The sequence below is a fragment of the Camellia sinensis genome, chromosome 3, assembly GCF_055761805.1.
Source record: "Camellia sinensis isolate YWXY chromosome 3, ASM5576180v1, whole genome shotgun sequence".
NCBI classification, from domain to species: domain Eukaryota; kingdom Viridiplantae; phylum Streptophyta; class Magnoliopsida; order Ericales; family Theaceae; genus Camellia; species Camellia sinensis.
The window spans coordinates 228,717,543-228,741,931 of NC_138963.1; the positions used below are offsets into that span (position 1 = coordinate 228,717,543).

The 24,389-nt window shown below is 37.2% G+C and overlaps 1 protein-coding gene, 2 long non-coding RNA genes and 1 pseudogene across 4 annotated transcripts; 2 read left to right on the plus strand and 2 right to left on the minus strand.

Moving 5' to 3' along the window:
• Positions 1–457: 457 nt before the first annotated feature.
• On the minus strand, positions 458–13,546 carry LOC114317505 (UDP-rhamnose/UDP-galactose transporter 2). The gene is made up of 5 exons (XM_028264246.2): positions 12,548–13,546; positions 4,889–5,073; positions 2,288–2,488; positions 1,266–1,427; positions 458–1,137 (listed from the first exon to the last, which is right to left on the minus strand). Exons 1-5 carry the CDS (start codon positions 12,675–12,677, stop codon positions 778–780), a joined length of 1,038 nt encoding a protein of 345 aa, XP_028120047.2. The 5' UTR covers positions 12,678–13,546; the 3' UTR covers positions 458–777.
• LOC145823154 (uncharacterized) lies at positions 5,982–12,973 on the plus strand. Of its 2 annotated transcripts, none has more exons than XR_014365355.1 (2): positions 5,982–9,186; positions 9,217–12,973. It is a non-coding gene; the product is annotated as an uncharacterized LOC145823154 (long non-coding RNA). The 2 variants fall into 2 exon arrangements; XR_014365356.1 differs by having other exon boundaries at positions 5,982–9,144.
• Positions 13,547–14,649: 1,103 nt separating the features above from the next.
• On the plus strand, positions 14,650–15,954 carry LOC145822285 (protein FAR-RED IMPAIRED RESPONSE 1 pseudogene; annotated as a pseudogene).
• Positions 15,955–18,705: 2,751 nt separating this feature from the next.
• LOC145789383 (uncharacterized) lies at positions 18,706–23,009 on the minus strand. The gene is made up of 2 exons (XR_014365357.1): positions 22,642–23,009; positions 18,706–19,208 (listed from the first exon to the last, which is right to left on the minus strand). It is a non-coding gene; the product is annotated as an uncharacterized LOC145789383 (long non-coding RNA).
• Between the last annotated feature and the right edge of the window lie 1,380 nt (positions 23,010–24,389).

Here is a 24,389-nt window from a genome sequence, read left to right on the forward strand (position 1 = left end):
ATAATTAATTAGAATATTCTTCAATTCACCAAAAATTACTCAAACTACAATTTGTCAATTTGCTATTCGATTTATAATTTTACTCTTAAACCACTGGAATCACACTGCACACCCCAGAATCCTAAACATCATTTAACAGTGAGAGACCACCACTCTAAAATCCACAAATCATACAGCAGCCTTAGCAGCAAAAATATTAAAAATTTCAAAAATTCTATCAAATGTTTCACATGTATGTAAGACCCACATTGTGTGAGTCACACACTCATGTGAGACATTTGATAAAAATTTTATTAAAATTTTTAGAATCTCTAACATTGCTAGCCTTAGCAGCTATGCGATTCACTTTTCCCGGAATCACGGGCAAGCCCACAAAATTCACAGCTGGTCACAAGTTAGGACCAGGTAGAATAGGAGAAATGGGAAATGTAAAAAATAAAAAGAAGAGAACCAATAATGATGATAAAAACCCTTGGTTTAGCAATGAATAAATCAATTGTTATAGTATTGTAAGAACAGATAGATTTAACATGTTCCATACTCATGGCTTCATTATCTGAACACGAAGAAAATATAAAATTAAATTAAATAAAAATTAAATTAACAAGAAAAAAAGTAGGGAAAGTGCAAAGTATGGGCAACAGGGGGTCACAATTCTAAATCTAAATTCTAAACGGATGTGAGGGTCAGGTGATGTGCACCAAGGCCTTGACGTGACCACATAAATCAGGGGAACTAAAGAACAAGTGATTTTCCTAACAAAATGGATGTCAACATCTACCCCTTGGACTCACCAAGTTCAACATCCTTCACATGAGTGTTTTCAACTCCCTCCTTGAATAGCTTAATTTCCTCTTCTGTAAGGCTGTTCTTTGCGTGGGGTGTGATCTTGTTATTAGACTGCTTTTCAACCTCCATGGCCCAACTATAAATTATCATGCCAATAACTGCAATAACCATCCCCATTATGTTCTTAAAGGTCAACTCTGAATCAAACAGAAGCCACCCCAAGGTGAGGACGCATACTGTTTTCATGTGACCTAAAACCTGGAAAGAAACTGCTGAGAAGCGTCCAATGCAGAGGTACTGGCTCACGTTGCAGAACACCGCTAGGGAGCATGATAGTAGAATGAATAACTGCCCATATTAAAACCAGGTGTTAGATATATTTGACCCAAAAAAAAAATCTCATGTACAGAAGATTCCATAGATGCAACAAAATCTTACATGCTAAGAGTAAGATTGAATAAGAGACAAAAACTTACAATGGCACCAGAAGACAGCTTGTAGGTCGCTATAAATTTTCCACTAAGATAGTAGTCAATGAAAGGACCAAACAAAAGAAGGGAGAGCGCCTGAATTGGAGCTGTCTTACTCAACAATTCAAAAGATCCAATTGAATATTTCTTCTGCAAGGATCCTATCGACTGTATGCAAAGGAAGTTTGCTCAACCATAGAATCAAGACCACAAAATAAAATCATTATGCCATAGACAATGTAACGGGGCGACTGAAATTACGCAGTGAATGCAAGAAACAGAGTACATCATAAAAAGTCAGGATCACACTTGTAGGTGAAATTTCCCCTTAATTTCAGCGAAGTGATGTAGTAGTTAAGACTTACGAGTCGCGAACTTTTGACACTACTGAAGATAGGTTTTAAATTTTTGTTTTACTCTAGGAATGGGTGAACATCATAATTATTAAAGAGGGCACCTTCACTTCAGAAGCTAGCTTTTGGTGTTTAACTTTACCCATACCATATCACATGTGACAAAATACAATACAGACAGGGAGAATAGAACAACCTATTATTGCATTAACCTAATCTCCAAAAGACCCAATTACACAATTTACACAAAATACATAAAAATCAAAACTCTAATTAACCCTAAAGACTAAAATACCCCTATGGTAAATACAAACTACCCAAAATACATTTTATGGTGTGTCCGACACATGTAAAGAAGTGAGCAACAAGTGTCAGTGTGTGACACAGACACAACACCTTCATAGGAATATTTGTGCTTCTTAGCTAGTGCATCAATTGGTGAACGTTGCACGGCCATACCATTTTAATAAACCTTCAAGTTCTCAACTCTCAATCTACCTACTAGTTTAAGTTCCATAAAAATAGTCCTGTATCATTGAAATGCATTAAAATCAATTCTGGGCTACCAATACAGTTGAACCACTGTCTAATAAGCCAATCTCCTTCCTGCTTTCCAAAGCATTTTAGTCAGCATAACTAGCAAATACATAAGAGAGGAATTAAAGAAGTACTTACAATTTGCTGCAATGACGTAGACAATACTGCTACACATGCACATAGAAAACCTTTGGCATTAACTTTGACATCAGTTACAGTGCAAACCCCGACACCAATGACCACAACCACAACAGACATTTTAACTTCCCTCGAGTAGTTCTTGTTATGAAGGATCCACTCCATTAAGCAGACCACTGGAATCATGCTCAGTTTTGAGATCTACACCAAAAGGACAATGTTATCTTCATGAGTGCATGGGCAAAAAAAAGGATCAAGTAAAAAAGTACATAATTAAATAAAAAAAATGTGTGGAACTCTTTTGTGCATCAAGCCTAAACAGGAGAAGAAAATCAAAATTAGGCATTCAATTATCACTTCACTTAATGGTTCTAACAAATGCATAATTAATAGTGTCATCATTGCATAGATGTTGCATGTTGGTGTCAATTTTCTATTCTAGTTTGTCTTCTCCAACCAGAAATCACACTTAATCAGTTGCAAAAGCACAGCTGATTTCAAGGTCACGTGCTTTACGTTGAATGATACAAGAAGATGATCATGATTGTGACAGTGACAGTGACTGACTGAGAAGATATATAGATCTGACAAGCATATTGAGCCATATCACAGGAACCATGGGTCATATACAGTGATGAAAGCTCTAGCTATAAGTAAAAAGCATGGGTTCAAGTCTGAGGTCAACATCTTCCTGCATTAGAGTTTGGCGGTAGAAGTTGATTACTGTGATAGCATCTAATGCTATGGCTCCCTGCATCTGATAAAGCCATTGCATTTTGGAGGCTGTTTCTTCTTCCAAGTGGTGTTGTCCTGCTGCAATTTGTTGACATTGATTAGCTGCCTTGAATCTTGGCTTATTTTGAATGATCTCAATGTTGCATGTGAGCTTGGTTGCTGCGTTGTAAGGTTATAGCTATTTTGACGACACTTATATCCTATGTTGCTAAATGAGCTATATACTTCTATTGCTGCATTTACATGATTCTGCTGCTAAGGAACTATGTGCAGTAGAAGGTGATGCATTGATGGATGTGCCATAACAGGTGGAGGTAGTTGTATTCTTCTGTTAGATGCTGTAATTCTTTTGTAATCTTTATTGTTAATCTAGAAGCTTATGAATGGTTGTCTACTGAGATTCTGTATGCGATTGCAAGATAGGCATACTGATGGGTTAGGATAAATAAATCCTCGTATAGCCTTCTAGAGTATAGGCTTGCTACACAAAGATATCTTGTATATCCTGGGGTATGCCCCTCTAAGTTGTTTACATATTTTCATATCCTTCATATATATGTATTTTACTTACCAGGAAAAAAGAAACCACGTTGCTACATGTAAATTATTAGTATGATGGCATATCCATAGAATCAAATAGGTTGGCTCAAGTAGAATTTTTTATTTTATTTTTTTGATTTCAAGTGGAAGAATGCTTCTAGCATATTAGGTGATTTATGAATACCAACAAAATTAAAAGAAACATTTTTTTGTAGAACTACTATAAGGTCAGCACATGCTTTATGAGACAAAATGTTGGGCAACTAAGAAATGACATGTGTATAAAATGAGTGTAGCTTAAATGAAGATGCTTAAATAGATATGCCGTATGACTAGAAAAGATAGAATTACAAATAAATTATTTGTGAAATGGTAGGAGAAGCGCCCATTAAAAGAAGTTGAGGGAGAACAAGCTAAGATAGTTTAGTCATATACAATGAAGCCCCCATAGATGCAATGCCAAGAAAGAGTGATATGATCACAGTAATGGAAATATTAGGGGAAGGAGACAACTTAAACTAACATGGGATGCATTAATAAAAAGGAACAAAAAAATTATTTAATTTAACTGAGTATATAGCCCTTAACATAGTGGAATGGTGAAATCAAATTCACGTTGTTAATCTCACTTGATTGGGACACAAGGCTTAGTTTGGTTTGGTATCATTTTCTCAAATATGGATTGAATTTTATTGGATATGGTTTCGTCTACGAAGCATGAACATGGATACATCAACACAGTAAGACACGAAACGTGGGAACATGCACAAAATAGTTTTATACATTTATTATGGGTCATATGTATAAATAATATCATTCAAAGATAACGAAAAAGATGTAAAATAACATTAATTTTCATAAATCTACATTATTTTTTGATTTTGTATCATTAGTATTTTTGTTCAAATTTATAATTAGTTTTACGTGTGTCAAAGTGATTAACACGTGTCCCTAAGTGTCCAAAGAGAGATGGGGTCTAACTAGAAGTGTGTGTGATTCATAGGATTTCGTATTAATAAGAAGTTTTCTATAATATTGCAGTAAACAGTAAGCATAAATGAAATAATACAAAGGTATCCTACCATTGCATATACATGTCTATGATAACTTCTAAATACAAAACGTAAAAAACTAAAGAAGCAACTTCTCTTACATCAAAGGGAAAAACTATATCGAGTATATTCTTCTACATAAACTAGCCTAGTCAAAATATTACTTGAGTAATTAGAATCACACACAGAGAGAACACATACTGACTACATTATAGAACTAGTATCTGGTAATGGTAAAAAATATATTTGTATATAGCGCTTTAGAAGTCCATACTTGGTAAAATCCAACTGAGTTCAGCATGAGACTTAAATTCATCCCAGTGATAGACATATTGGCAACAACTGAGAACCAGAGAAGCTCCCACAGAGGAACATGTTTTGACGCTGAGTAACCAGTAGCATTGGACACCAGACCCACCAGTGCAGTTACAGCAAAGTGGAATCCAGTTAAGGTTGTAGCTGGAGAAAGCAAAGCATGAAGATCTGGTCAAACTGTGATCAGTTTAAAGCAAATTTAGGTGGAATGAAACAGAAAACAAATAAAACACACTTAATAGATTATCAGTAAAAAATTTCATGTAAAACATAATAGATTTGACAACCATCAAGCTTGAAAATGTAACTTCAGCTTTAAAAATAACATGCAAGCAAATGCATTCTCAACGTGTTTTAAGAGGTTTAACAGCAAAAGGAAAACACAACATTAGATCCCTGGAAATACTTAGAAACCATAAATTTTGGACCAAAAGGTTCTTCCATCGAAAGAGCAAAATTTCATTTCAATGTATTGTTTTGGTTAGCTTGGAACCAAAAAGTTTAAAACATATAAAATGTTTATAAAAATTCAATAATTAAATAATTGACATAATTTAAGTATACAGATCTCTTTACATAAAAAGGCACAAATGAACAATTTCGAAGTGAATTCCATGAGAACCAAGAAGCACTAAATTTGAGTCAAACAAATCTATCTTATCAAGCAGGCAATATACAATTCTAGATGTGTATATCCAACCAATTTATCAAAATATCAAAAAAAATAATAAGTGTGACATGGGAGTTTCTATTTACACCACTGATTTAACTCACTAGACCCCCTTTCTCATTACACCAATCTAAATGGTTTGAAAAAAATATTTTATCTTTTTACACACTTCAATATCCCATCCTTACACCCAACCTAAGAAGCATGGACATGCAACACGACACAAATAAGACACGGAATTGCTCACATGCCAATTTTCAAAAAATACAAGACATGACACGTAAGGGACACACACATTGTATATGATATATAATTGTAGAAATTTAATGTATAAAGAGAAATAAAGAATTGTATTATTGATTGATTTATATTGATATCTATTACAATGATTCATGATTCCTATATATAGAAGAGGGTGAGTGTGTAGTAGGTAAGGAGTAGGTGAAGTGGAGGTGGTAGTGGTGTAGTGGGTTAGGTTTAGTGGAGTAGGTGAGGTGGTAGTGGTGTAGTGGGTTAGGTTTAGTGGAGTAGGTTTAAGTGGGTGAAGGTTTAGTGGAGTAGGTGAGGTGGTAGTGGTGTAGTGGGTTAGGTTTAGTGGAGTAGGTTTAAGTGGGTGAAGTAGGTGGAGAGTAGGTGGATTTTAATAGCCCCCCGCAAACTCAAGGGGGATAGGAACTAACCAACTTGAGTTTGGAGAGAGTAACAAAACAAGAAAATACATAAAAATAAAAGAGGATAAGAGACACTGTATGGTCGTGTCAGACCATTGGTGAAGACACTGGATGGTGGTGTCATAACGTTGTAGAGGACACTGTATGGGGGTGTCAGAACCAATTAGAGGACACTGTATGGTGGTGTCATAACGGTGTAGAGGACACTGGATGGCGGTGTCATGTCGGACCGTTGTAGCAGACAATGTTGTGACAGTTGTGGTGACAGTTTACGGAGTCTTGCTGGACCCTTGTAGAAACTAACCGGAATCAATTTCGGGACAGTTTACAGAGTCTTGTCGGACCCTTGTAGAAACTAACCGGAATCAATGTCGGGACAGTTTACAGAGTCTTGTCGGACCCATACAGGATCTAACCGGAATCAATGTCGGGACAGTTTACAGAGTCTTGTCGGACCCATGAAGGAGCTAACCGGAATCAATGTCGGGACAGTTTACAGAGTTTTGTCAGACCCTTAAAAAGTCGCACCCTCAAAAGGTGTGCCCAATTGTTCAAAAGGCGTGCCATCAAAAGGCGTGCCCAATCCATAAAAAGGCGTGCCATCAAAAGGCGTGCCCAATCCATAAAAAGACGTGCCATCAAAAGGCGTGCCAAGTTGTCGGCGAGCGCCGAGCGGCTCATGATGCGCGTGTCTGCCTCTTCATCAAGGTCTTTATAAATCGAAGCGGAGGCTGAGGCTGAGGCAGAAAACCCGCTAAAAAACTCTGAAAAAAACTCTTCGTGTTGCTGAGAGAGATAGTTCCTTTTGCTGAGAGAGTGTCTCTAAGAGCTGCAAATCTTGAAACACTCTGTAATACTCGGTTGCCCAGAAAATGGCCTCTTCGTCCCGTAGTCTGCTCACTCTCTTTCCAGACCTCAATGAGTCAACAAGAGAGAGAACTGGTGCGGTGGCCAGTGAACCTCAACCAAACATCTCTGTGTTTGCTCCGTTGAACTTTCCGATGCGGTCGGTGGAGCAAAAAATGGCGGTGCAAACTGATATTGAGGCCAATCAGTATACTCTGAAGTCATGTGTGGAAACCATGACTGCGGTCACAAACTTGTCGCACCGGCTGCAGAGCAGGACAAATGAGGTGCAACAGTTAAACTCCCAGCTGGCTCTGCTCCAACGCATGTATAAGGATGCGCGAGCAGAGATAAGTGTGCTAAAGGCGGAAAACAAGGAGCTGAAGCGGAAGGCCACTGTGATGTTCCGATTTGGAGGGCCACCATATGTTGTAGTGGAGGAGCAGGGAGGAGTGATCGTGCCTAGTGGAGTGGGAAACACGGAGGCAACACCTTCAAGGACCGCCCAGGACGGAGGCAAGAAGAAAAGACCGGCGGAATAGGCGAAAAAGTGAGGTCGGTGGGTGGCCGTCTGCAGAAAAGAAAACAAATCTTGTGGTTTGTGTTGTTGTGGTTGGTTTTTTTTTTTTTTTTTTTGGTTAAAATTGTGATCGGGGTTGATCCCTGAGATGAATAAAAGATGGTTTGGTGTGCAAAGCTATATGGTATGAATGGAATTTGAAAAAGATTAAAAAATAATGTGCAAGAAAAATAAAGAAAGAAATAATAAAAATATATTTGAAATCAAAATGAAAGATGGGGGAAATAAGGAAAGTGGTTTGGAGAAAATAAATAAAAATAATGGATTTTGAAATCAAACGGAGGAGAGAGAGGGGACAAGCCCATGTGAGAGAAAGAGGGGAAAAATGATAGCCGATGCACCCAAAAATAATCTAGCTGCTATCCACAGGCGCTTAGGGGAAGGAAATGGTAGCAAGAGACGGCCAACACCATATATGGCTATAGCAAAGAAATGGAGTATCAAGCTCAATGGGCTAGGATTTAGACCAGAGAGTAAAGCCACTGGTCCTGTTGAACACACACCTCCAAGGCTCAAATAATCAAAACATGCTTCACGCATTTCCTTTCTTGCTTGATCAGGAGATGCACAAAACACCTTATACAGGGCTCCAGTCATTCCTCCACCAGTTAAAGGATGACGCATGTTGAAAGCATCACCTATTAATAGTGCTCCAGGAGTAGGGTAAGGAGCAGCTGGCATACTTCTATTGGGCATTGTTCTAATACTTCCCTTATCAATTTCAGCTATAAATGAATCATGCAGCTCAGGTGGAACCTGGGGAGCCACCAGAGGGAAGCAAAGCCGAAGGCTGCTGCAAAGCCGAAGGCTGTAAAAGCGAAAAAGGAAAAAGAAGGCTCCGGCTAAGACAAAAGCTGCTGCGCCAAAAGCTAAAGCCGCTGTGAAGCCCAAGCCAGCGGCAAAGGCCAAGCCAGCTGCGAAGCCAAAAGCTGCTGTGAAACCGAAGGCTGCCGTGAAGCTGAAAGCTGCAGTGAAGCTCAAGGCTGTGGCGAAGCCCAAACCAAAGCCGAAGGCGAAGGATCCTAACAAGAGGCAAATGAGCATGGAGGAGAAGCATAGATTGAGTGTTGGGTTGCAGAGTTTGCTCCAGGAAAAGATGCCACAGTTAGTGCAGATTATGAAGAAGAGGAATTCACATTGGCCTCAAGAGAGAGGATTTAGGTAGTGATGGGAAGGTATGTGTAGAAAATAAGCGGAATAGGTTGAGGTCCGGCGGGCGGCCAAGGCGAGGTTGCCGCCCGCCGGTGAAACGAAAAATACTAAGTGCTTAACCTTGCTCTGATACCATGTAGAAATTTAATGTATAAAGAGAAATAGAGAATTGTATTATTGATTGATTTATATTGATATCTATTACAATGATTCATGATTCCTATATATAGAAGAGGGTGAGTGTGTAGTAGGTAAGGAGTAGGTGAAGTGGAGGTGGTAGTGGTGTAGTGGGTTAGGTTTAGTGGAGTAGGTGAGGTGGTAGTGGTGTAGTGGGTTAGGTTTAGTGGAGTAGGTTTAAGTGGGTGAAGGTTTAGTGGAGTAGGTGAGGTGGTAGTGGTGTAGTGGGTTAGGTTTAGTGGAGTAGGTTTAAGTGGGTGAAGTAGGTGGAGAGTAGGTGGATTTTAACAATAATTTATATATTTATATATGATATATAATAAATATAACACTCATTTTATAAATTTACATTATTTTTTTTGTTATTATTGTATCCTAAATTATTTAGTTCAAACTTATAATTAGTTTCATGTATATCTAATTGGTGGACACGTATGTTTAAGCAATGAACATCAGTGTCGGAAGAGTGTCCGAATCTAAAAATCTTTTCAAACAATAGGACACGTTTTGAAGAGTGTCGAACACGTGTTAAGGAGTGTCCAACGAACAACACGATACACCACCTTCTTAGAAGTGTCTGTGCGTCTTCCTCTCTCCTCTCTCCTAACCTCTCTCTCTTTCTCTCTCTCTTCGTTGATAGAAGTTCGACGGTAGTTCAATGGTTGCTGGGGCGGCTTCTCTTTCTCTCACTTGTTCCCCTATCTATCCCAAATCTAGGGTTTCAAATGATAGGGGATAGGGTTTTCCAGAGGTGGAGAGAGGAGGGGCAACTGAGGGTGGTAGAAAGAGGGGAGAGGGCTAGGGGAGGGTAGATCAAACAAGGGGCTAGGGTTTAAAGGGTAGGAGAGGGGAGATTTGGAAAGGGGCTAGGGTTTTGAGAGTGGGAGAGAGAACTGTAGGAGAGGGAGGGGTTGGGGAGGCGAGGCAAAGCTAGGTATCAGGGAAGTGAGAGAAGGAAGTGGAGGTTATTGGGGAAGGGAAGGGAGGGAAGGAAGAGAAAAGGATGTGCATGGGATAAAGGACCTGGGGGGATGGGTAAGAAGAGAGGAAGGGGATTGGGGGTGGTAAGGAGAGACAGCAACAAGAAGAAGAAGAGGGATATGGGATGACAATAAGTGGGGTAGACGTTGACGTTGGAGCTAAGTGATGGTAGTAGGTGGTGGGAGAAGATGGGTGGCTAGAGAAATTAGGGTATTGAAATTTTGGGGCTATGTCCTTTTAGGTAATTTTAATGTAGGGGAGCAATAAGGTAATTTTGTGGTGTTAATAGAAGCACCCTTAGGACATTAGTGGTAAACAAAGGTCAATAAGTTCCCAATATGTGGGAGGTCATTTACAAAAACATATTTAGCGTTTATATTATATATATATAACAAAAGCAATCATAAGGTTCGATAAAGGTCAATGAGAACAAAAGGTTTTCAGTGATTAGTTAGGAAAAGAGATCATAAAAAAAGAGCTAGTTTTTAGAAGTACTAGGTATTCAAGAAAACTACATACAACTGATAATATTTATTAAAAAAAAAGTACCTACACCAACAAAGAAAGAGTGTCTTAACCACGGCCATTTTCCATTCATCTTTCCATATGTCCTCCTCTCCTTTCTACTTCATCAGATTTTCTAATAACTATAAGATTCTTATTTGTTCTCGACATATTCCTAGTACACGTCAAAACAAGTCATTTTTCAAAATGTTTTGTAGTGTTTTAGTGTTTTGGTATGTTTCTATAGGAACACAGGAATTTCAAATTTCCACTTTTGTACTTTGCTTCCTTCCCTAAATCACCATTTTCAAAAATTAAATTCCTGCTTCCAGATTCTTCTAGCACACCAACTGGCCCACCCCTTATGAAACCTTTGGTTCCCATCCCAGCTCTCCCGCTGTGCAAACACCAAATGCTTATAGTCTCCCATCATCTTTCTTGCCTCCAATCACCGTTATGTCCTTGAAAATGATTGGTTTTCAATGTGAGGCCCTGATTTGACACAAATTGAAGCTTCGAACCTCCAAGAACCCATTCTAATTGAAACCAAAGCAAGAATCTTGTTGCCAAAGCATAGCACGAACAGTCTAGCCCATAGAAACTAACTCCTGAACCTCATTGCCTCATCACCTTTAACTCTTAAAAAATGCCTTCATTCCGTAAATGCACCAACAAACCAAGTGCCTTGATCCAAAGCACTCTTGGGGCAGCTCCCAAGTTGTAGCAACAACCGGTCAAAAAGGATGGGTTTGCCCTTAATTTCCCAAGTTTCCTAATCACTGAGTTTAGTACAGTGGCCAGAACTCATGTAACTCGCTAGGAGATCATGAGTTCAACTCCCCCTCCCATTCCAACACACCCAAAAAACATCCCAAGCCTCTTGACAGGGGACTCTTTCCGCTTCTCTCTATGGAAATCGAAAAGGATTAAAAAATAAATAAATTAAATTAAAAATTTTTTTGAAAAAAAACCCACTGTAAGTCCATAACTTAAACCCCAGCAATGCCCTGCAATAGCCATAAGCTCAAATTTATAAGCATGTCTATCATCAATTGATAAGGATGCAAAAAAAACACCATTTTCCATAACCTCTTGACAGCGGTGTTTTTTTTTGGATCCTTATAAACAAACATGTCTATAATCCGTTTCAACAAATTGGTATGTATCCGATATCCATCCTAGTCACTACAGATGTATTTGCCCAATTGATACATCTCAAGGAATTAATGTTGGACTTATTGGATCCTTATCAATTCATGTGAAGATTGGTCATGGGGGCTTTCTAGAAAGCCCATTTTTTGAAATTTCTTTTTGTCATTTATACAGGGGGAGAAAATTTCTGATTATTATTAAGAACTCAACGGGGCCTTTCCGAAGATCTCTTCCTTCTCTTCGGGATGGAACATCAATTGCAACGATTCGATAAACGGCTCATTGGGATAGGTGTAGATGAGTAATACCCTAGAAACGTATAGGAAGTTTTCTCCTCGGGAGCCCTATTTTTTTTAGGGTTTAACCTTTCATCAAACCTGCAGGTGACCATTGGTGCACAACCGGATGATGACCAGCTGATCAACAGGGTGGACCACCAGATTGGAAAAGATTTAAAGAAAATTTACACTAGTCGGATGACCGCCGGACATCTCTCGACTGGTTGTTTGATAAAAATTAAAAATTTAAAGTTGGAATGCGGTATCCTTTTTAACTCAAATCTTTACTCAAATTAATGAAAAAAAGAGAGAGAGTAAGGTTTGGAGATACGCTAAGCGATGCGACAAAATTAATTAATTAATTAATAAGTGCAAGGCCTAAATAAGTGAGTGCATGACCAAAAAAATAAATAAATAAATAAAGAAAAAAACATGAGAACGCGAATAAGATGGAAGATCCGCATGAAACCAAGAACAAACAGGTTAAGTTGGAGCGAGCTGGGATCTATTTTTGGTTCAAGAAAAAGGAGATGAGAGAAGTTTTTTTTTTTTTTCTCAGATCCAAGGAAGAAAGGGAGGGAGAAGAGAGGGAGAGAGAGATACCGACCAAATGTGAAAGCATAACCATTGAGGGACATGAGCTGCTTGTTGGCCATGATGATTCCAACTGAACTTATTACGTTCATTGCCCACGCACCCACGTCGGATATCGCTGAAGGTTTCTTCCCCTCCTCCATTTTTGTCTTCCCTTCCCTTGTCGTTTAATCTTCTCTCACTGGCACCCGGCTGACAGACACTTCAAATCTGATACTTGTAATGTAATTACACCATTCAAAGGAAGGGGATCTGAGAGAGAGAGAGAGAGAGAGAGAGCGCGTATGCCCGACGGTAGCAGATATGATTATCGAATTGTGAAGAAGAAGAAGAAGAAGGAGAAGACGATCCAGGACAATTTTGACGATGAAAAGATTGTTTTCAAACGCTCTGTTTCTTTTGTCTCTCTCTCTCTCCCCTTTGTCCTGTAGAGAGAGGGCACATGCACTGTTACTTTGTCGCGGAGGAAGATGAAGATCTGGTTTCTGCAGAAGGAAAGGTGCGAGAGAGTAAAGGGATTTGATTTTCCACGCGCTCTCTCTCTCTCTCTCCCCCCCAATTTCCTTCCCACTTCGTTTATACGGACATCCCCCGTTTCTTCTGGTCACACACGCCTTCACATTCAACTCTTTCCCGGTCATCAGTCAAGCCCTTTGCAAGTCCCCCCATTTTTAGAGCATGGAAATTCCTAATGCTGTGCTGATTTACCCAAAAACGATAATATAATAATAAATAATTAGATTTAATTTTTATCAAATCTTATTAAAAATAAATTTTAATAAAATCGTTATTGAAAATAATTTTTATGATAATTTTTTATCAGTCCTGCTACGGACCACTAGAAGACGAGCTCTAAAACGAGCTCTAACCAGGTGGCATGTGAGGCATGAAACTGAAGGCTATTTGCATATTAAGTGCGTGTGTTTCACGCACTGTAAAAAAAAAAAAAAAAAAAGAAAATTAAATCCCGCGCAAATGTTGATCCATCGAGCTCATGTATATAGAAGAAAAAAAAAATTTCCTGCACATTTGATCTGAGCTTGTCTTCCACCGTTTCGTCGCCTCCACCGTCCGGCGTTTGCCCTCTCCTCCACCGTCCGGCGTCAACCCTCTCCTCTGTCGTCCCTCTCCTCCACCGTTTGGCGTTTGCTGTCTCATTCGGCATTTGTAGATCTGTCCTCTACCATTCGTCTCCTCCACCGTCCGACGTCTTCTCCCTCCTCCACCGTCCGACGTCCTTGTCGGAGTTGGAATTCCATCTGGTCAGTTCTATCTCTTGTTTATAAATATGGAAAAAAAAAAAAAACAGCTTTGGTCCAAACATAGCAAGATAGGTTTGGTCCAAACAGAGTTGGACATAGCAAGATAGATATGAAATAAAAAAAAAAACAGAGTTCAGAAATCCCCTGTTTATAAGTTCAAGATAGATGTTTAAAAAACAATTCAAGAACGATGTTTATAACCATGTTTAAAAAACAGGTTTGAACTCAGTCAAATGTTTATAACAGTTAAAAAAACAGTTGAAGATAGATGTTTATAAGTTTGTGAAACATTTGAGTTAATGAAACCAATGATGGTTCCTTGAAGACAACCATGGGACTGATTTCAATCCTGTTTGCTTCCATTTGACACTGATTTACTTGATTAACTATTAGACCCACCACTTGATTAACTATTAGGTACCATTCACACCACTGAATACATACACCACCACCAATCAGTAGAAGCAAACTACCACCATGGCATTTCCATTTGGTCAGATAGATATGAAAAAAAAAAAAAAACACAACACAACACAACACAACAATTCAGTTTTGGTTTAATCTGTTATACTTCAGGTCCAAACATAAATCTGTTAATCAGTTTTGGTCTAAACATTGGTTTATACTTCAGGTCTATTATTCAACTGTTATTAATTTTGGTTTATACTTTAGTTTTGGTCCAAACATTGGTTTATACTTGAAGTCCATAATTCAGCTGTTATACTTCAATTTTGGTTTATACTTCAAGTCCATTATTGAAATTTTAATCTGTTATTAAAACAGAATAATCTGTTATTAATTTTTGAAAATAATCTGTTATTAATTCTTGAATTTAATTTTTGAATGAGCAGAAATGGAGATTGATTCAAATACTGTTGAGAATCCTTTATTAAATGAGAGTGAAGAAGTTGAGGAACCTAAGAGGGGTATGTGTTTCACCTCAAAACAAGAAGCGTACACATTTTATGCCAAATATGCTAAACATGTTGGGTTTTCTATAGCTTGTAAAACACAAGTTATCGACGATGATGGGGAATTAAGATACTTTGGGGTTGAATGTTCTCGATTGGGGAAGAGAATTAAAAAATCAGAAGTAAACCCTTTAAAGCCATCTCTGTCCACAAAAATTGATTGCAAAGCAAGGGTACGAGCAAGCCTACAAAAGGATGGGAGATTTATGTTAACCACAGTTAACCTTGAACATAATCATGACTTGATCCCCACCGACTCACGCCATTTTGCAATGAATAAGAAAATCCTTAGTCCTATGAAGAGAAGATTAGAAATTAATGATCAAGCAGGGATTGGGGTGTCTAGGAATTATAACTCAATGGTTGTTGAAGCTGGGGGTTATGAGTCTTTAACATTTGATGAGCGAGATGCAAGGAATTACATTGAGAGAGCTAGAAAATTGAGGCTTGGAGAAGGAAATTCCGATGCACTTCAAAAGTATTTTTTGAGAATGCAAGCACAAAATTCGAGTTTCTATTATATGATTGATGTTGATATTGACTTTCGCATAAGAAACTTGTTTTGGGCCGATGCAATGAGTCGGGCGGCTTATGAAGAATTTGGAGATGTTGTTTCATTTGACACAACTTACCTCACTAATAAATATGATATGCCATTTGCTCCGTTTGTAGGAGTTAACCACCATGGACAGTCGATTTTGCTTGGTTGTGGTCTATTATCTAGTGAAGACACTGATACATTTGTTTGGCTATTCAAATCATGGTTAAATTGCATGTCAGATCATCCTCCAAAAGCTATAATAACGGATCAGTGCAAAGCTATGCAAAAGGCTATAGAAATAGTCTTCCCCAATACTCGACATCGATTGTGTTTATGGCATATCATGAAGAAGATTCCAGAGAAGTTGAAAGAGTATTCCCAATATGAATCCATGAAGATGGATTTGCAAAATGTAGTCTATGACACTTTCACAAAAGATGAATTTGAGATGAAATGGAAAGAGATGATTGCAAAATTCAATCTTTATGAGAATCAGTGGTTGGGGGTGTTATATGATGAGCGACATCGATGGGTTCCTGTCTATGTCAAAGATATTTTTTGGGCTGGCATGTCAACGACACAACGAAGTGAGAGCATGAATGCTTTTTTTGATGGATATGTCAACCCAAAGACTACATTAAAATAATTTGTTGAACAATATGACAATGCCTTGAGAAGTAAGGTAGAGAAAGAGAAGAAAGCTGACTTCAAGTCTCGGCACAAAGTCTTTGATTGCCTAACTGTGTATGGTTTTGAGAAACAATTTCAAGATGCGTACACCAATGCAAAATTCAAAGAAGTTCAAGCTGAGATGAAGAGGCTAGTTTATTGTCAACCGTTTCTTATCAAAGAAGAGGGTTCAATTTGTACATATTTTGTGAAGGAAGCCATGGTAGTTTTTGGGAAGATGAAACATGTGGACTTTGTTGTCTATTCTAATTCGACAGAATTTGATGTGCAATGTATGTGCCGGTTGTTTGAATTTAGGGGCATCATGTGTGCTCACTCACTCGTTGTGCTCATTGCAAGATGCATAAATGAGGTTCCAAATAAATATATTCTACCACGATGGAGAAAAAATTTGGATAGAGGGTACACATGCATAAAAGCCACATACACTGGCTTTGGGGATGATTTCAATGCAAAGGTGTATGATAAGATGAATAGAAAATTGATTGGCATTGTACAATTTGCTGGAAACTTTGAAGGGAAAATAAAACTTATTGACTGTGGGTTGGATGAAATCAAGGCGAAAGTGATGAAAGATGATGAAGGTGGTGGGAGTAATGTAGCACCTTCGACTAGTAATGTACCACCTATTACTAGTAATGTCTCATCTTTCCCGATTGGCAGTATTAATGGAAAGGCAATCAGTCATACCAAGTTGCTTAGTCCTTTGGTTGCTCGCCGAAAAGGTCGTCCAGTTACTAAAAGAAAGGTCGCCAAAGTAGATCAAATAGTCAATCGGTTAAAGGCAAGCAAAAGAAAACATAACAAATCAAAGGTAAATTGATTGTTTTCATACATATCCATCCGTTTTGTATCATTACTCTCTATTCAACTCATATTTTATTGTAATCATGTCATACATTTGAGCCATTCATTAACCTTTGTCAATATAGGGTACTAAGGTGATTGGAGGTGAAGGTGAAGGTGAAGGTCAATGTCAATCTCAACCTGAACGTGGTGCACGTAGAGAGCTTTATCCTTATATGGTTGGCATGGAAAATAGTATATGTGTGCCGGTACGTGTATATCGAGCAAACTATTTTTCAATAATGTTTAGCAAACTGGTTTTAACATTTCATTTTAATTGAATAGGGACACATGGTCAATGCTATTGGAGGCATATCTCTCACCCCGGCAAGTGTGGACATTATGAGAGGACAAAGTTTCATGAATGCCCCAACTCAAATTTATGGAGTTGGCACATCTCCGACCCTGTCAGACTGTATTGGAGGCACACCGGGATTTATGACAACTCAACAATCCATGATTGCTACGCATCAAATTTATGGAGCCGTACCGTCTTCATTTGTTGACTTGAATGTACAAATGGACCGCAATGACCATGGTGGTAGTTTTCGTTAGTTGGAAAGTTGTAATTGTAATGCCTTTTATGTGACTAAACTTGGAGTTTATTTTGTTTTGAATAGTTTATTTAATGTATTTTTGGTTAAGAACAAATTGATGTTGTTCCCTACTTTGTTGTTATAGTTAATGTTCCCAATTGATGTTATATTTGTGCTCTGTTTGTTACAGATTTAATGTGTTCCAAAATCTGTGTTCGAAAAAATCTGTCCCATAAATGTGTTCCAAATCTGTGTGAAAAATCTGTTACAAATCTGTTCTAAAATTATGTCTGCATATCTGTCTTCAAAAACCTGTGTGGTAAAATCTATCTTCAAAAATGTGTGGAAAAAACCTGTCTTCGAATCTGTCTTGAAAAATCAGTGTGAAAAAATGTCTTCAAAACTGTGTGAAAAACCAGTGTTCAAAAAAACTGTCTTGAAAAACCTGAGTGGAAAAATCTGTCTTCAAAACTGTGTGAAAAAAACCTGTCTTTGAATCTGTCTTGAAAAACCTGTGTGAGAAAAAAATGTCTTTAAAATTGTGTCAAAAACCAGTGTTCAAATCTATGTTGAAAATCTGTCTTCAAACCAGTGTTCAAATCTGTGTTGAAAACCAGTGTTCAAACTGTGTCAAAAACCAGTGTGCAAATCTGTGAAGCACCTGTGTTCAAATAGACAAATACATCTTCATACATAATGTGTTCAAAAACAGACAAACAGTCCAAAATCTGTCCACAATCAGTCCAAAATCTGCCCAAAATCTGTCAAAAATCTGTCAAAAATATGTGTTCAAACACACAAACAAATAACTTTCCAAAATCAACCCAAAATCTGTCCAAAATGTGTCCAAAATCAGCAGAAAATGTGTCCAAAAGCAGTCCAAAATCTGTCCAAAATCAGCACAAAATCTGTCCAAAATCAACCCAAAATCTGTCCAAAATCAGCACAAAATCTGTCAAAAATCAGTCCAAAATCAACCCAAAATCTGTCCAAAATGTGTCCAAAATCAGCACAAAATGTGTCCAAAATCTGTCAAAAATCAGCACAAAATCAGTCCAAAATCAACCCAAAAACTGTCTAAAATGTGTCCAAAATCAGCAGAAAATGTGTCCAAAAGCAGTCCAAAATCAGTACAAAATCAGTCCAAAATCAACCCAAAATCTGTCCAAAAAGTGTCCAAAATCAGCACAAAAAGTGTCCAAAATCAGTCCAAAATCAACCCAAAATCAGTCCAAAATCTGTTCATAATATGTGTTCAAACAGACAAACAAATAACTTCCAAAGTTCCAATCAGATAACAAACAATCGACATGATTACATATTCATACTTCTCAATCCATAATTGTAATATATCATAAATCTTCATACATATCATCTTCATAATTACTACAACACCAATTACATGTTCTAACTTCTATAAAAATTATTACATCTTCATAATTAATGTAACACCAATTACAAGTAAGATGAAGATCCCATTAATACAACACGAATTTCTATTTATGCCTCTTTGCAAGTTTTGCATTTGCGCGTTCTGAAATTGAAGTTGTTCGCTTTGAAATCGAAGATGTTCGCCCATACTTTGAAGTTGTTCGGTGACAGTTGGTGTATTGTCCATTCGCACTTGCCCTTCCTCCCTACGTTGTGAATTTGTAGGCAAGCACCATCCAATAAACCCACTGCAATCCGGACAACAATAAAAAAGCTTGTTCTTGTTTCATTCCGTCTCCGAAATTAGAATAATTTCTTTTTTCCGACATTGAGGACAATTTCTGTTGCAAAATGTCAATTGATCTGATGTACTGGCGTTAACACTTGAAGTTGACATCTGCAAAAATATGAATCAAAATCTCAATCAGTTAGTGTATTAGTCTTAGGACTATTTAACTTGCTAGAAACAAAGGTGATTCCTTGAAGGCTAGGGGTGGCCACTGTTTGGGCCATAGGTTATGGCCAATCAGCATGATTATAACATCATGCTGGGCATGCTCTTTTAAGTGCAATTGGTCTTGTGTGTAGTGGTTGTGAGATGAGCTATTGGAATATGTCTCAAATTCCCTTGAAGTTGGGTTTAGTAGATATTATTATTCCTCATCTACCAATAAAGTTAACTAGAACTCTATAAATAGGTAACCAGAGAGACATGGAATTTATTGCTGTAAGTTGGAATTTATTCCAGAACTTGTGGAAAATTTTAAATCATGTAAATAATTCAATCAACACAATCATGTTTATGCTACAAATTCTTAAGTTTAGTGTCTTCTATTCTTGCTGTTCTCATACTTTTTTAATAAGCAAAATTTTATTAGAACGGTTTAGTAGTTTTTTCATAACTGGTATACTTAACTATACTTTTAAAAAGTGGACAACTGAAGTGCATTCAAAGCTATGGCCTTGATATGTCATATGTGATATCAGTTATTAGTTGAAGTGTTAGTTCACCCAAAGAAATCAGAGTACTGACCTCTACAAGGTCCACATTCTACATATTCTTGGTGAAACCTAGAATATGAACCAAACCCTGATTGGCTTGTTTTGGTTCTGTTCATCAATGCTTCTATTTTGCTCCCAGTTCAAAGTTTTAGACTTCAAAAAAAAAAAAAAAAGGCTGTTTGGCTATGTATTGCAGGGTCAGCTTACTCGAGGTCCCAAACCAAACTGAATATACATATACACACACATATATCTTACTCAAGTAAAGAAGGTACAATCTATACAGAAGTATGGCTAAACCTTCTAATAGATTAATAGGATTTTAAGTTAATGGTTAAGTGTACATGTGACTAATAATGTTGACTATTGACTCCAGTAGTTTATAGGTTGGCATGTCCCTCTGGTTTGTACATTAAAGACTTGTTTAAGGCATAGCATCTTGCCAAAATAAAAAAAAAATTAAATACTAAAAGCTCGAAACAATTAACAATACATGGCTTTTATTATTATTTTCTGTTTACTAGTTATGCATGATAATTCCTTCATCCCTTTTATAAAAAGAGAAAAAACCATTATTGTAATATTACTATTTCCAAGAACCTTATTCTTCACCCACACATATTTTTAATTAATATATATGATAAAGAATAAAACAAACACTTGGCTCATGCTTGCTGAATAAATTTGGGTGGAATTGGATTTATAATCCATGAGATTTTTATCAATTTGGTGTTTAGTTTATTATAGGAAGTACTTACTTGATTGTAACCATTAATCCCATATGCTTGCAAATCTAAAAAAATCTCATATGCATGGGATAAATAATTTGAGAATATTGAGAATTGTTGAAATTATCTAGACACTTAATCAAATGAAAATAAATGTTTATATTAGGTGAGGTTCAACTGTCCAATGCGGAAAGAAAAATAGCATGCAGCTGATATGTTCCCAAATGGGAACTCAGAAAATGGAGAACTTAAGTGCATTCAAAGCTATGGCCTTGGTACATATACACACACATATATCTTACTCAAGTAAAGAAGGTACAATCTATACAGAAGTAAGAGCTTCTTTAAAATATGTGGAACAGAATCCAACCAAGTCCAAAAAAAGACTTGAAGAGGATAGCAGCATTGTTGTCTTGCATCATTCATGGCAAATAGTCTTTATTCCTCAATTCAATAGGCCTGGATAAGCAATATGCAAGTCTTCTACAATTGGCCCAACTAAGCTGTGTCTAGCTTTAGTAACTGTTCTAATTATGGCATTCTAAATATTAACTAGTAGAAAATAGTAAAACCAATCATCGAACCAAGCCAACTTGGTTCTCTCTATAATCTCTCCTCTTTGTCTCCTTCACTTCCACTCTTCCTCAGCTACTACACATAATGAATAGTCAGTGATCTTGCATTTCCAGCAATCACAAATCACAAATATAATATAATTTTGTAGTTATTGTTTATTGAATTATATATGTTTGGCTAAGCATGATTAGAAATTTACAACTACACAGATGCTCTATAGAATCTTGTTTTCTTTGGGACATTTGACTTGTTTGTTATAATTTTCATCATAATCATATTCCTTCATTTTGTAAGGAATCAAAGACTTTAGAAACTTATTAAAATGGTTACCTAAACATAGGTATGTGTTCAAGATTTTTTTTTTAGCAATTTGGCAAATGGGTTTTCTTTATTTTCTCTGTTTTTTAGAACAAAAATCAGTTTTCAATAACAATACCCAAGTTGACGGTGTTTGGCAGACTTTTAAAAACAATTTTTTCATCTCGGAGTTGCGAATTAACAACAAAAATGCACGCTTAGTTTAGTCACCATAGAATGATAGATTGGGTATGGATCTAGCTTTGACATTATTGCACCAAGTCCCTTTGATTCTAACCCACTACTTCAAGATTGGTAAACAAGAGTTTGGCTCATTCTAAGAAATGTTTACAAAATTGAATTTAAAAATAACAAGTATGAAAGACGACAATGTAAAAGTAAAATTAAGGAGCGTGGTTTTTGTTGGAAATTTGAACTCCTGAACATAGGTGGAAGAAAACACAAACCAAGAGTAAAAAAATTGGAGAAATTATGTGGTTTGTCAATATCTTGCAAGATCACTGACTAGTCAATATTTGTGATTTGTGATTACAGTCTCTCCAATAAACTAAATTGCCCAAAGATTTCAATACAACACATAATGACTGTAACCCATCAATCCAAAAAACGAGGTAACCCATTACAAACAAACTTTGGACTGTTCTTTTTCCTCTAAACAAACTGACTTCAATTGAAATGTGTTGTGAATTTTTTTTTCAATTAAAGTTGAAATGTGTAGAAATGTTTCTTTTCCTCCACACAAATTTTTTTGAATTTGACAAACCTTAGGGTCACTGTTCTCTCAATAAGTTGCACAAAAAAAACAAAAAAAAATTAAAGTTGAAAATCAGGGCGTATGTTGAAAGAACTCGTTTACCAATCTTGAAAAAATCAGGGCGTATGTTGGAAAAAAATTAAAGTTGAAAATCAGGTTCACTGTTCTTTTTCATTGAAGCATTCAAGAAAAATTAAAATTAAAGTTAAAATTATTTTTTTTCTGTACAAAATCACTCCAAAACCAGTCCAAAATCTGTCCAAAATCAAAATCAAATTCGTCCTAAACAGATGAAATCAAAGTGAAAGACACAAATCAGGGCATATAGATATAGATATATACATAGATATAAATCAGGGTATGAAATAAAGTCAAAAATCTCAACAAATCAGGGCGTATAGATATAGATATATAAATATATATATATATATATAGAGAGAGAGAGAGCTGACCTGTGCAGACAGATCTGTGAAGACGGAGAGAGACTCGGTCGTCGTCGGTCGTCTTCAGAAGCTGCGCTTGTCGTTCTCGTGAGAAGCTGCGCTCGTCGGGGTTGTAGAAGCTGCATTCGTCGGGAGCTCGTCGACAAAGAGGCACAGCAGAAAAGAGAAGAGAATGAAGAATAGAGAGAGATAGAGTCTTCAAATGTTTTGTGCAAATGAATTTGAAATTTGAAATGAATAAGAAAGAGGGAGAAACGGGCGAGTTTATCTCAGCTTTCCACGTTGGCAGCCACGTCATTAGTGACGATTTAGTGATCACGTTTTAGAGGTCGGAAGCATTTTCGATTTTTTATATATGTGGTTAAAAATTAAAAATTAATAATATTTTTTTATTACGATTTTTATAAATTGTCACTAAAATTTATAATTAATAAATTTTTTTGTGACGAATTTTTTAAATTATCGCTAAAAGTTAAAAATTAGTGACTCTTTTTTAAGTGATTCTTTTTAAATTATTGCTAAAACTTATAATTAGTGAAATTTTTTGTGATAAAATTTTTAAACTGTCACTAAAAATTAACAATTAATAATATTTTTAATAAGATTTAATAAAAAAATATCATTAATTACCATAGAACTTATTAAACAATAAATCTATTTAATATGACCTTTACGTAGATCCTCAATAATAATTTATTCAATTCGTTCCATCTCAAACTAATAATTACTTCTTGTCTAAAAATTGTATCTATTAGATATAGGAATGATTAATTCATTGCAAAGTTAAATAAAATCATTCCACTTGTGTCTGTCTAACACCATTTCATTAAACAAAATACTATGGGTGTGTTTGGTAACATTTACATTTTTAGTTTATATTTATAAAAATTTTATAAATTGATTTTTGTTTATCTTTTATTTATTTTTAAAAAAACATAAACTACAAACGCGTTTGGTAATTGAAAAAATGTTTAAAAAATTTTAAAAATATAAAAAATGGTGAAAAATGACAAGTGGTGGCGGAAGACGGTGGTGGAAAGTGGTGACGGTGGGTAGCTGGTGGTGGCGGGTGGGTGGTGGTGGTGGTGGTAGTGGGTGGATGGGTGACGGTGGCGGGTGGTGGGTGGTAGCGAGTGGGTGGTAGTGGTGGTGGTGGCGGGTGGGTGGCGGATGGTGGGTGGTGGTGGGTAGTGGCGGGTGGGTGGTGGTGGCAGGTGGTGGTGGTGGTGGTGGTGGGTGGGTGGGTGACGGTGGCGGGTGGCGGGTGGTAGTGAGTGGGTGGTGGTAGTGGTGGTAGGTGGGTGGCGGGTGATGGTGGTGGTGGTAGTGGGTGGTGGTGGCGGGTGGGTGGCAAGTGGCTGGTGGTGGATGGTGGTGGCAAGTGGGTGGTGAGTGGTGGTGGCAAGTAGGTGGCGGGTGGTGGTGGCGGGCGGTAGATGGTAGTGGCCGTTGGCCGGTGGATGGCAGGTGGGTAGTGGGTGGTGGTGGCGAGAGGTGGGTGGTGGTGGCGAGTGGGTGGTGGGTGGTGGGTGATGGTGGCAGGTGGGTGATGAGTGGTGGTGGCAGGTGGTGGTGGGGGGTGGTGGCGGAAGACGGTGGTGAAAAATGGTGGCGGGTGGTAACTAGTGTTCGGTGGTAAAAAAAAAAAAATTCAAAACTCAAAATGGAAACACATTTTTTGTATTTTTATTTTTTGACCAAATTTATAAACCGAGACCACTGATTTATAAATCAAAAATTTTACGAAATAAGTTTTT